We start from the raw sequence: 14,201 nt of genomic DNA on the forward strand, positions 1-14,201 counted from the left end.
AGGTGACTGTCTTTCCTTCTGTGTCTCCAGGGGCTGCAGAGTGGGGTACAAGGAGAGCTGCTTGGATTAGGGGTTCTAGCTCAGCTTTCCCATCTGTCTTCTTCAAGTGTGTGTGTCTGTGTGTGTCTGTGTGTGTGTGTGTGTGTATACACACACACATGTTAATGAGATCTGTGGTAATTGCGGGAATACTGCCCCTTGGTCAGCTCCGTGTCTTGGCAAGATGGTCCAGAGCCCCAAGCCTCAGACATTATTATGGCTACTTTTGTACAGTGGAGTGCCTCTGTCTCTATGGTAACTCTTGCTTGAATGAAGTCTTGGTAATTCTCCAGGAACCACCCTTTCTCTTTCTTCACAAGACACCATGATAGGCCTTCCTTCCAGGACATTTCCAGGGTCGCAGCCCCTCTAGGAGGTAGTGTGATGAAACCATGGTATGATCTCACTGTGGGCACCGCCTGTGCTTGCCAACACTCCCATCATTCAAGAAGAGGCTATGTTGGTATGGTTATATTGGAAGGAAGTACTATTAGAAGAATAATTTAAAGACCAGTTGATGGAGGGCTCAGTCTGTGGAGAATCAGCCTTCAGCTCGGGTCATATGAGCACACTGGGCTGGAGCAGTGTCTTTCCAGATAATTTTAAGCCACGGAAACTTGGGTGCCCGTGTGCCCTTCCTGGCCATGCAGTATATATACTATCAAAAAAAAAAAAAAAAAAAACGGAGCTGCTCTGACGAAAGCAGGAGAAACAGGCTCAGATCAGCTTAGTTGCCAAGCTCTGTTCCTAAAAAGGGTAATCCTGAGGCCCCTAGGCTGGGCCAGATGTTCTCTCGGGCTTTTCCAGCTCTGAGGTTCTGCAGCTAATGCTGTGCGTACTTCTAGCTCGGCTTGTGAAGGAGTCACACTCTGAGCCCCTGCTCTGCTAAAGGATGGAGACGCCCTCCCTTCACCTTCTTCCAGCTCCGTGCCCTCAGGAGAATGTAGGCACTTGCGTCTCTCTTGCTTAGTTTGATTTCCATGCATTGGATTTAGAGGCACGAATGTCCTTACCATGATCAGTGCTTTCCCCAAGGGCCCCCGACAGACCTGGGTTCAGATTCCGCCTCTGCCACTCTGTTGCTTGGGGAGATTCTCAGTCGCAGGTGACCCATCTTTGAGGGGAAGTGCGGGTCTCCGGCTCTCAGATCGGATGTAGGGAAAGGTGTCCAGGTGCAGAGTAGGTGACTTTTGAGCTCCTGACCACGCGGGGCTCCTTCCAGGCCTGGACTCCCGAGGCGGGGCTTGCCGCTCACCCAGCACCTTTGGTCTTGTCTTGCAGAGATGTCTGGCACGGCGGCGGACATCTCGCTGGTGCACTGGCGGCAGCAGTGGCTGGAGAACGGTACCCTGTATTTCCACGTCTCCATGAGCAGCGCCGGCCAGCTGGCCCGGGCCACCGCGCCCACGCTGCAGGAGCCCTCGGAGATCGTGGAGGAGCAGATGCACATTCTCCACATCTCTGTGATGGTGAGTGAGCGGGGATACCGCGAGGTGCCGGCGGTGGGGGGTGATGACGGAGAGGTGAGGGGGTGACAGAGGGAGGCGGGGGCTTGCTAGCAGAGGGAGGAAAGAACTGGCTGAGCGTGAGAGGTTAGAATGCTCAGGAGAAGGTCAGGTGGAGTCTGCGGTGTCCCTTGGACCGACGTACCCATCCATCATCTGTCAGCTGTGACAAACTAATCGTGCTTCGGAGAAGAGAGGAAAGGGTCTCCCGTTCCTTGGCCTTTTGGCTGACCTCTCTGGGAATAGCTGTTTAACATCTGTCACGTGCTTGGCCTGTTCCGCAGGGGCTGAGGTTCAGTGCTTCAGAATTCAACGCCTTTCCAAGAAGGTCCGAACAAACAAAATCAGAACAAAGTTGGAGCAAGGCTGCCCTTTCCCGAGTGCCCTTCATGTGCCGGGTACTTTGACCCTCACGAGACCCCCTCTGCAGTGTAGACCGTGCATCGTGGCCCTTGGGGCAGGGCTGGGCATAGCGCCATCACACGTGGAAGCCCTTCACACTGCCCTCAGGTTACAGTCGTGAATACTGAGTCAGAGGGGCCAAGACACTTACCCAAGGTCACATGGCTAGTAAGAGATGGAGCTTCTCTTGGGTACTGGAACCCCCAAGCGTGTCTAGCTACAAACCCTGAACTATGTCTTCTTCACTCTCTCTCAGTGCAAGAATTCATGGACCATCTATCTAACCATGTATCAGGCACTGTGCTGGGCCCCTTTGTGGACATGGTCTCATTGCATTTTCTCCAAGAAAGCATTGAGTCAGGCATGTCACCTTCACGTGAGAGATGGAGTTATGGGCCCAGAGAGGGGGGCAGCGGCCTTCTGTCTCTGCAGAAGACATGACCTGGAGCTCTTGGAGTCTGCTATCCCTTCAGAGAAGGCTGCTAGGGCTTAAAGTCACTTGAATGGTGGTCTAAAATGCGTGTAGGCTCATATTAATGGTTTCTTTAAAAAACGAGTTGATGTCTCTGCATGGTAGATAGGAAAAAACAAATTCATTATGCAGAATGTACAGAGTCTAATTGGCTGAAGACGAGATCTGATAATAGCCATGAGTGACATCCCCCCAGTGCTTTTCACTCCTCAAGACATTATTTTCTCTTTGAGCACAGCTCTCTCTGCCAGATGCATGAGGGTAGGAAACGTTATTCTCAATCTGCGTGTGACAGAGGTATGGCACAGAGAGGTGAAACAATTGGCAGAAGGCCACTCAGCACAGGAGGGCGACCGCCCACCCCTTTCTTTCCATCTCAACAGCCAACGGTATTTATTGAAAGTCTCCAGTGGGGCCGAGTTTTGCTTTTGGTCTCGGTTCTTCCGATTCCTCTAACACTGCATTCGACACTCTGATGAGGGCTGAGTAAGAGCTTGGAAGTTTTCTCTTTTTGGAAAAACACACACATAGCCCAGCCAGACAGCAGTGTTAATTTTGGACCTAACGCATGCTCGTCACGTGGAGGAACAAATCAAGGCCTTTGTGTTATTCATGGAATGAGTGTGATAGACTTTTCCCATATATATATTTCGCAAATGATACAGCCACATGCCAAGCCCAGTGCATGCCTGCAGGCTGACTTCGGGGAGCAGGAGGTGAGCACTGCTGTCTCAGGGCCCTCGCTAGAGTCCTCATGGGGTGTGGGACCCCACCGGATGCTAAGAGGGCCTGGTGGGGCGTGCCTTCCCGTTTTCAATGTTTGAGAGTGAGACTGTGTTTTGACTAATGCTGGTTAAGCATTCTCTGTGTTTGGCACCATGCTGACTTACATACATCCTTCCCATAACCCAGTAACCTAGATGGTATCATCTCAATTATAAATGAACCCTGAATGGGTTTTCTCTGCTTCCGGGTTCAGTGTTAGTTCCACTAAATCACACTCTCTCCCCAAGGACTGGAGGTGTTCTTTACCTTTTTATTCTGCTCTGTGAGTTCCTCTTAGAAGGAGGAAGTCACTAAGACGCACATGCATCTGAAATTCTCTCTAACTGAAGATGCGGCTGGCAGAGGAGGCCGGGTAGTGGTTGGCTCCTGGCCCTCTCTGCCCACGCACTAGAGTGGCCCAAGGCTACCACCTTGTGGTCCCTAACAGTTCTTGTCCGCCTTCAGGGCCCCAAGATCTGGATCTCACTTGTCCTCACCTTACCCCCAAGAGACAGAGTCCTGACCAGGAAACTCTGAACCCCAAGGTGTTCACGCTGGCAGCCTGGCTTCTCTGAGGTGGGACACACCTGCCCCCTCTGCAGAAGTAGGGTGACATGGAGGTGCATAAGCACGGATTCCAGAGCCTGGGCACCTGGGTGTAAAGTCACACGGTGCCACTTACCACTCTGGGGGGTGTGGGACAAAGGTTTAAATGCCTCTGTGCCTTGTTTTTGTCATCTGTAAATGAGGGTACCACCAATTAACACCATGTAGGAACACCACGTACTTATATCAGAGGAGCTTGGCGTGTAAGACCCTTAGCTCTTATTCTCATGGGCCCTTTGCTTGAAAGCTTTACAATGTGTTTATTATACCCTTTCATTTCATAAGTAGATAAACTGGGGTCCAGATATGGACTCTAAGGTGTCTAGGGTCTCCAACCCATCCGTATGGCTTGGCTTAGAGGGCATGCCTCTCGGTGGCTTCGATAGACTCTGTCCTTGCTGATCTGGCCACAGACAATTCAGCAGGAACAAAAAGAGGGTTTGCTGCCTTCACCCCTAAGCAGCCGTTCAGAGAGGCGTTCACGGCGGCTGTGATCTCTTTCCCCATTTCACAAATAAGAAACCTGAGACACAGTGTGTTGATTTCACTTCTGTTCCTAAAGCCACGGGCTAACAAGAAGGCAGTTCTGGGACCAGGCTTTTCTCAAGATTTGAAACTCATGTCCAGGTTACTTAGGACAAGGTGGCTCCTGGTCTCTCAGATTTTTACACTGTTTTCATCTTTGGTGAAGGTTTGAAATCGTTTGTGAGAAGACCCAACTTGTCCAGTCAAATGTCAAAGAAATGCCAAGGTCAGTATTCTGCATTTCCTTTTCTCAGGGCAAACCTTCTGCTCACCCATGCAGGGCAGCGAGCTTCGGCTAGTCATTGGAACGTGCTACAATCCATGCCTACTGGAGTGGACCCAGCATGCCGTTTGGGTTTGTTACTACTTGAGCCTGAGATATTAATAAAATCAGTAGCTATTGGTGTGACTTGTTCACCCCAAGATTAAATGGTAAACCCAGTATTTCACTCTATATAGGCTGATAACAGATCTTCCACTCTTTTTTTTTTTTTAAAGATTTTATTTATTTATTTGACAGAGAGAGATCACAAGTAGGCAGAGAGGCAGGCAGAGAGAGAGGAGGAAGCAGGCTCCCCACTGAGCAGAGAGCCCGATGCGGGACTCGATCCCAGGACCCTGAGATCACGACCTGAGCCGAAGGCAGCGGCTTAACCCACTGAGCCACCCAGGCACCCCCAGATCTTCCACTCTTAACAGTGCAAATATAGACCACCATTCCTCTTCTCTCTGCATCAGCTGATGGCTTAAGTTATAAGATCTTATGAGCAAATGCTTGTAGACTTTCTCCTTATGTGGAATCCATGGGTAGGTCAAGGCTGGGGGGGTGGTTATGATTTGGAAGTCAGCTCCAAGGTTGAACAGTATCTCTGCTGGTTGCTTTATGACCTTGGTCAAATCAAAATCATCTTCTGTAAAACTGTGATAATATTCTCTAATTCTGAGAGTTTTTCCAGGTAATGAATGAGTTTATATGTGCCCATGTCCTGCACAATAACAATAATGGCCACCATCATCAAGGACTTTCTGTATGCCAGGCCCGGTCTAGGTGTGGCACATGCATCGTTCCATTTAATTGTTCAAATACTCTGTAAGATCAATACTCTCATTTCCCTCATTTACACATGAGGAACCTCGTCAATAAGGTTTCACAGCTTGCTCAAGTTCATTCCACCAGTCGGTTCTGAAGCTGGGGTTACGACTCTAGTCTATCCAGGTTAAGAGTCTTTGCTCTCAGGAATAATTCAGTTCCTGGTATTCTGTAAGTGCTCAAAAAGTGGTAGCTGTTTTCAAAATGATGGCTGTAATGACAACACTGGTGACAGATCATTAGTGATAAATGTTGAGAAAGGGGATGAAAGGAAATGTTGGGCTTGATATGGAGGGAAAGAAGATCTTTGAGAACGTATTTCTTTCCAAAGGACCATCTCAAATGCTGTAGATTTATACTGGTGGTCCCAGTGAAGGGGCAGTGACAAGGGACCAGCATCCCTGTCCATGGCCAGGACAGACCTTTCCATGCGTTTGAGCTATCTGGTACTGGATTGACTGAGTCATGGAGGGTGGTGAGTTCCTTGTCTCTGGGGGTATGCAAGCAAAGGCTAGAGGCCCTATTCATCAGGATTTTGAATGGAATAACTGTTAAGTTAGATGCATATTGTGGTTCTTTCAAACTTACAGGATCTATGACTCTATGCCATAATAATATATAGAAAAATACTTTGAGGATTATAAAATGCCACATAAATCTAAGAAATTATTATTACCATTCTCAATCAGAGGCTTTGTTTAAAGGATTTGTGTGATATGGGGATAATTCTTTTTAAAGCTTTCTGTGAAAAATGACTTTAGATCATTTCCCCAACCATTCCAGTATTCATTCACAGCATACCGTGCCTTCCTTAGTTCATTGATTTAATCACTCAATCATGCAATGGTTTACTTGCCTACGAAACCTAACAATGACAATCCTATCTGCAAGAAAAAAAGGGGGGAAAAAAGAGCTTTTAAAAAGTCAACCACAAGCTCAGAACGAGTCAACTCTCTGGGCTCTGATTGCTAAAAGTGGCTCCACATTTTAAGTTGTGTTAATGAAAGACGAGTTTTCTGTTCATGAAAGACGAGTTTTCTGAACGACTCATTTTAGAGGTTCTGGAGGAGACCTGAAACAGTGTGTTTACTTTTGGGAATCACACGTTCAGAGAAACAATAGCTGGAAAAATGATGAGAAAATAGGACAGTGAGGCATCGTAATGGTAACAAGAGCTGCTATAATGCTTCGTGTTCTACTATCTGCATGTATTTAACTCATGCAATTCTTTAAATAATCCCAGTTCAACAGATACCCTGGTTACTCCTGTTCTACTTTGGAGAAAACGCAGGCACAGAGGATGTAACTAGTGTGTAAGGACCATCGCTCCGGGTCCCCAGGGTCACATCCTGGCCCCATAACTGACTGACTAGCCATGTAATGAGGGCCTCTTGGCTCCCTGTGCTTCCATTTCCGTATCTGGAATGGGGTGAGGTTAGAAGCACCTGCCTAAGGGGGGCTGTTGGAAGATGCTGCATGGAAAACAGATATGTTAGAGCCTGACAGGGAGATGTTAGGATTCTGCTCCCTGGAAGTGTGTTAGTTTCCTAGGGCTGCCGTAACAAAGGACACAAACCAAGTGACTTCAGTGTATTTTTTCACACTTCTGGAGGCTAGATGTCTGAGATCAGGATGTGGGCAGGGCCATGCTTCTTGTGAAGGCCCTAGGGGAAAGTGTTCCAGACCCCATCCCCCAGCTTCTGGTAATATCTTGGCATATGACAGCATAGCTCTGATTTTCATGTGGCCTTCTCCCTGTGCATGCTTCTCTGTCTGCGTCTACATTTTCCACTTTTTATTAGGATGCCAGTTTCATTGGATTGCGGTGTAGCGTGATGGCCTCATTGTAACTTGATTATCTCTGTAAAGCCCCAGTCTCCATAGAACATCGCATTCTGAGGATCTGGGCATTAGGAGTGCAACATCTATTTCGGGGGAGGGGGCAGTTTCACTAATAAGTGCTATCGCTGTATTACTTATAAGCAATGTCATTGAAGAATGCCCAGGACAGTCAGGGCAGGGGAAGTTAAGCTGTTACAGACTGCAGGTCCCAAAAGCCTTTTGAATAGGACCCAGAGTCATGGGGGAACATCCCCTCGGGGAGATTGTTTTAGGAGGGAAGGTGACAGAAATCTAGTGATGGAAAAAACTTGTGACACGTGGATCGCAAGAAGCTATAGCCTGGGACTCTGGTGTCCCGGGCCTGCCACTCACAGGCGGCATGACCGTAGGTGGATCACGTCTCTCCTTAGCCTTAAGATCTCCATCTGTAAATCGAGATCATCAAGCTTGTATCAGTTGCAAGACATAATGAAGTTTGCCAACACAAGTACATTTTTATGTAAGTGGGCCATACCGCATGAATCCCATTTATTTTTTTTTTTCAGAAAGAAGAATTTTAAATCACAAATACATTTATGAATTTTTAAGAATTTGAATCACACGAGCTCATAGCTTGGCCTTGACTTGCCTCAACAACAAGGATTCAGTAAAAGCCTGCAGGGGCTCTAGCCAGACTTAGGGGAACACAGGAAGAATGAGCCAACTAGGAAGTGTGGCTTGCCTCCCACGACGTTTAGGGATGCGGCATCGTGGAGGGGAGACCACACAATGTGGTGTCAGGAGTCCGAGTTTCAAGCCGAGGTTCTATCTCCTAGCGGCTGTAGAAATTTGGAGATCTTTCCCTCTTGTTCGGTCATCTGCAAAACTGGAAATAAAATTAAAACGATCACATTGAGCTGAGACAATGCACATGAAAGATCTGGCTAGGTTTCCCCAAAAGCAATAGCCCTAGAAACTATGGTTGGAACGTTGGGGTTGAAAACACCCGAGACCTGGCTGAACCCAGCTCTTCTGGACGAGTCAGCCTTCACGTGATCATTCCACAAAGCCATCACTCTGAATCCTGGTGACCGACCAAACACCACTTTATCGCTCACGCACCTTCTGTGTTGGCATCTGCCGACGCTGTGACTCAGCTCCGCACGTCTTCTCCTTCCAGAACTTTGGCTGAAGGGGAGCCCCAGTCTGAGACCTTTGGTTTCCATGGCAGGGGGAATGAGCAAAAGAACTGGCAGGAATCTAGGATTAAGCTAGTGCTGAGAGGGGCATTCTCTCACATTCTGTGGCCAGGGCCAAAACACACCATGTGATGAAGCCCAACGCCGGAACAGGGGAACGCAGTCCTTTACAGAGAATGGGCATGTGGGCAGTCGCAAATGGCAGCAGACTATACCCCACCTTCATTTTACAGGTGGAGGAAATGAGGCCAGAAAAGGGATGTTCTGCTTCCTGATCAGCCCATTCATCTGGGCCAACAATCAAGGCCAGACAGAAATCCTGGAGGTGATAAGAGGAAACCTAGAAATGGGGCCCAGAGGCAGTGGCTTGGACCCTCTGGCCAAAATGGAATGCAGGATAGGAATTAAGAAAGGAAAATTGCATATAAGTAAAAAACAAAACAAAACAAAACAACCTGCATTGTGTGAGACAGAGGGAGACAGAGAGAGACAGAGACAGGAAAAATAGACATTTGTTAGTATTTACTGAGCACCTCTTCTATGCTAGGTGTGTGGAAACCACCAGAGACAGAGTGAAACAAACCGAGAGAAAGGCAGCCAAGGACAATGAGAGAGATGTAGATGTAGAAAAATACAGGGAAACTGGCAGGAATAGAAGGGAAATGATTTAGCAATAGAAGCAGAGTCAGGGAAGGAGGAAACAGAACGAAAGGGAGGGAGGAACCACACAGCCAAGTAAGCAGGGAAAGAGACCCCAGAAGCAGAGTGGGAGGGGCAGACAGAGCCCGAGCCCAAGAAAAAGTGGTGGAGGGGTCTGGGAGAGGAGGGGGCTGAGGAGGAAGTCAGGGGCACACAGGGAAGGACCCAGCAGAGGCAGGGAGGTGGGTGCCAGCAGGGTGGATCTGAGAGGAGGCAGCAGAGGGGAAGGTGGAAGGAGCTGAGGTGCTAAGACCTTGAAAAGAGAAGGGGGGGGGGCTACTCCAGAGACTGCAGGGATGGGGGAGGGCTACTCCAGAGACTGCAGGGGGGGGAAGGGGGAGGGCTACTCCAGAGACTGCAGGGATGGGGGAGGGTCACCCCAGAGACTGCAGGGATGGGGGAAAGGGTACTCCAGAGACCGCAGAGATGCCTAGTGGGGGGTGGGTAGTAAGCAGGCTGACAGAGCTGAGTGGTCTGTTTCCTCGGTGGTGGCTACTTCCACCTTTACACTCCAGCTTTTTTTTTTTTTTTAAAGATTTTATTTATTTTATTTGAAAGCGAGAGTGAGAAAGCAAGAGAGTGCACAAGAGTGTGGGGGAGGGAGGGCAGAGGAAGAGAGAGAAGCAGACTCCCCGCTGAGCAGGGAGCCCAGTGTGGGACTCCATCCCAGAACCCTGAGATCTTGACCTGAGCCGAAGGCAGAGACTTAACCAACTGAGCCACCACGCGCTCCTACCCTCCAGCTTCTTCTTCTTTTTTTAAAAATTAACATATAATGTATTATTAGCCCCAGGGGTACAGGTCTGTGAATCGCCACGTTTACACATTCACAGCACTCACCATAGCATATACCTTTCCCAATGTCCATAACCCCACCACCCTCTCTCTACCCCCCTACACCTTGTAACCCTCAGTTTGTTTTGTGAGGTTAAGAGTCTCTTATGGTTTGTCTTCCTCCCGATCCCATCTTGTTTCATTTATTCTTTTCCTACCCACCAAACCCCCCACATTGCATCTCCATTTCCTTATATCAGGGAGATCATATGATAGTTGTCTTTCTTTGATCGACTTATTTTGCTCAGCATAATACTCTCTAGTTCCATCCACGTCATCACAAATGGCAAGATTTCATTACTTTTGATGGCTGCATGGTATTCCATTGTATATATATATATATATATATATATATATATATATATATATATACATATGACATCTTCTTTATCCAGTCATCTGTTGATGGACATCTAGGTTCTTTCCATAGTTTGGCTATTGTGGACATTGCTGCTATAAACATTTGGGTGCATGTGCCCCTTCAGATCACTGCATTTGTATCTTTAGGATAAATGCCCAGTAGTGCGATTGCTGGGTCATAGGGTAGCTCTATTTTCAATTTTTTCATGTTCCTGAAAAAATTGAAAATAGAGCTACCCTACGACCCAGCAATCGCACTTCTCCATGTTGTTTTCCAGAGTGGTTGCACCAGCTTGCATTCCCACCAACAACGTAGGAGGGTTTCCCTTTCTCCGCATCCTCACCAGCATCTGTCATTTCCTTACTTGTTAATTTTAGCCATTCTGACTGGTGTGAGGTCCTATCTCATTGTGGTTTTGATTTGTATTTCCCTGATTCTGAGTGATGTGGAGCACTTTTTCATGTGTCTGTTGGCCATCTGGATGTCATCTACCCTCCAGCTTCTTGTTGCATGTTTCATTTTCCTTCACACCTGGGGCTTTTGTGCAGTCTTCTAACAATGCAGAATGAGTGCAGGGGGTGTGCGTGCATGTGCAACTCAGTGTTCACGTTGTTTATTTCCTTTCTCCCATGCCCTGAGTCAGCCCACATGTCTGGTGAACTTGGCTTTGGACACAGTAGAGCTTCCAGCTCCCCCTTCAGTTAACTCCCCCTTTTCCACTCTTCTGATCCTCAGAAGACACCTTGGTTTGGTGGAAATAACATCGGTTTGGACAGACAGATGTGGGCTCACCTGGTCTTTTCCATGTTGCTGTTTGTCCTTAGCCACATTTCTGAACTTCTCTGATTCTTACTTTCTCCTGATTTTGCAGTGAGGCTGTGGGTACCTCATTCGTATGGCTGAGGAGACAAACAAATGATAAAAGACACACGGACATTTAGAAGAGCACTCAGAGAAGATCCCTTTCTTTTCCTTTGGCCCTTTAAATTATTTTCCCCTAATTCACCCTCATGCTTCGTCTTCACAAACAGCCTTTGAGCTAAGTTGGGCAGGAGTTATTGAGAATATTGACTCTGAAATACTGATAGAAATAATAGACCAAATAAATGAATGGGGTAGAAGAGATAGCTCTTTCTTACGGTCGTATCCCAATTAATAAATGTAGAAGGAAAGAGGGAAAGTAGAAAATCACCATTAGGCAGTCACCACTGTAATAATTACTACTGACAAGATTCACTGATGTATACTAAAATTAATGTGTGAAACTTCAAGAAGAAGCAGGATACTTGCAGAATCTCAAAGTTCCCTTGGATATTTATTAATTATAGAAGGAAAATGGTAGCTTTACCTTAGAGCGTGTAGTGGGTACGAGTATCAACTTCCCAGGGCTGATGTAACAAGTTACCACAAATGAAGGGGTTTAACACAATGGAAATGTATTCTTTCACAGTTTTGGAGATGAAAAGTCCAAAGTCAAGGGGTCATTAGGGCTGTGTTCTCTCCAGGCTCTAGGGGTTAATCTACTCTTTGCCTCTTCTATAGTTTATGATGGCACCAGGCAATTTGTGGCTTGTGGCTACATAACTTCACCTTCATCTCTGTATCACCTTCTCCTCCATGTCCTCTTGTCTGTGTGTCTCTCATAAGGACATGTGTCACTGGATTTAGGACCCTCCTGGATAATTTAGGATGACCTCCTTTGGCAAGATCCTTAACGTAATTACATCTACAAATAGCTCCCCCCTCCCCCAATAAGGTAGTGTTTACAGGTTCTGGGGACAAGGATGTGGACCTTTTTGGGTCTACCAGTTCAGCCTGGTACCTTACTTTAACCAAGTGTTCAAGGTTAATATCACCAGGAATAAGACAGATGGACATCATTAATGCCCTGATAGGAAGCACTGAGAAGGGTACAATGTCATTTCTATGTTACACTTGCCCAAAATGCATACCCTCATTGTCATCATGAGAATACGTCAGACACACCCCAAAGTGAGTGACCTTCTACAAAGTAACTGGCCAGGACTCTTCAAAAGTGTCAAGGAAGGTCATGAAAGGTAGGAAAGGCTGAGAAATTGCCACAGATACGAGAGGACTGGGGAGACATGGAAACTCAGGGCCACAAGGGTTCCTGGACCAAAATGGGAAGGAACATTAATGAAAAACCTAGTAAAATCCAAGGAAGGTCTGTGGTTTAGTTAATGATATTATGCTGTTGTTAATTGGCTGGGTTTTTTTTCCCCCCTTTTAAAAGATTTTATTTATTTATTTAATTGACAGTGAGAGAGGGAAAACAAACAGGGGCAGTGGGACAGGGAGAAGCAGGTTCTACACTGAGCAGGGAGCCCAATGCAGGGCTTGATTTCAGGACTCTGGGTTCATGCCCCGAGCAGAAGGCAGACACTTAATGACTGGCCACCCAGGTGCCCCAGTTCCTTGGTTTTGATTATTCTCTTATGTGTGATTTTAACTTTGGAGGAACCCAAATGATGAAGAGGATAAAGGAATTCTCTGGACCAGCTTTGCGACTTCTTGTGAGTCTATATTCAGAATAAGAGGTTTAAAGACACAGAGTATAGAGTCTACAGCAGGACTGGCAGAGTCAGAATCCTGGCCTTACTGCTTAACTAGCAGTGTGGCGGTGGTTAAATTACCGTTCTGTGCCTCAGGTTCCCCCATTAAAAATGGTGAGACTCATAGTTTCTACTTCATGGAATTAAGACGAGGTTACATGTCAACTCTACAAATGTTGTGTCATCGACTTCATTGATACGGCTACTGTTATTGTTCTTGTTGGACAAATGATAAAACCAAGGGTAAATGAGGAAGTTCAGACATCCCTATTTTAAGATCACACAGCCAGTACCTGAGCCCAGGATCCCACCTCAGTTTCGCATTCTAGAAGCGCCTGGTTGGCTCAGTCAGTAGAGCATGCAACACTTGATCTCTGGCTCATGAGTTTGGGTCCCCCGTGGGGTGCAGAGTTTACTTTAAAAAAATGTTTCTGAGGGGCGCCTGGGTAGCTCAGTGGGTTAAAGCCTCTGCCTTCAGCTCAGGTCATGATCCCAGGGTTCTGGGATCGAGCCCCACATCAGGCTCTCTGCTCAGCAGGGAACCTGCTTCCTCCTCTCTCTGCCTGCCTCTCTGCCTACGTGGGATCTCTGTCTGTCAAATAAATAAATAAAATCTATAAGAAAAAATTGTTTCTGAGTCCAGGTGATCTCTCTAAGACATTTCTTCTACTAGGGCAAAGAGGGGAAAGGACCTTTCAGGGGTCCATCGTCATAACCATTGAGTTACCACGCCACGTGTTGGTAGGAGAGGCCTGACTCTGGACTGTGGATAATGATGACTGGTTCTTCCTCATTGTGAATGCTTGGAAGTGAGGACAACCAACACTTCCAATGTAATTCTCAAAATAATAAAGTAAAATAAAATAAATCCACAAAAACCTCTCTGCCTCTTTAAAACACATCTAGTCCGATGCCGTCATTTTAGAGTGAAAATACAGGAAACTAAGCCCAGAGGTCTCTGAGGGACTGGGTGTCTCGTGACAGGTCCGTGCCGGAGCTGGCTTTGGGGGCTAGACTGGGGCACAGCGCGCACACGTGTCCTTGTGTGTCTCAGTGGGTGGGGGGTCCCTGCCGCGCCGCACTTGCTAGACGTCCCCCAGCTGTGATCTGTGCTCCACAGAAGGACTCTGGCTACGTGCTGCGGCAGCGTAAACACACAGGTTCCGCGCAGCTCTGTTTCAGTGCCTCGTTCTAATCGCCCTGTCTGCACATCCACCCGTACAGTCAAACAATTACCCAATTCAAACTTCTGCTGCTAATGGTCCCCAGCTCAAGGGCGTCTTTAATAGCAAAATAATACTTGTTTTTTC

At 47.2% G+C, this 14,201-nt stretch overlaps 1 protein-coding gene across 1 annotated transcript in view; it reads left to right on the plus strand.

Moving 5' to 3' along the window:
- Positions 1-1,322: 1,322 nt before the first annotated feature.
- Positions 1,323-14,201, plus strand: part of ASTN2 (astrotactin 2) — a 736,372-nt gene continuing 723,493 nt past the window's right edge. The window contains exon 1 of the mRNA XM_044265036.1: positions 1,323-1,508. Within this exon, the coding sequence (XP_044120971.1) occupies positions 1,323-1,508 (186 nt within the window). The remainder of the gene's footprint in view (positions 1,509-14,201) is intronic.

The sequence above is a fragment of the Neovison vison genome, chromosome 9 (genome assembly GCF_020171115.1).
Source record: "Neovison vison isolate M4711 chromosome 9, ASM_NN_V1, whole genome shotgun sequence".
Classification (NCBI taxonomy): Eukaryota; Metazoa; Chordata; class Mammalia; order Carnivora; family Mustelidae; genus Neogale; species Neogale vison.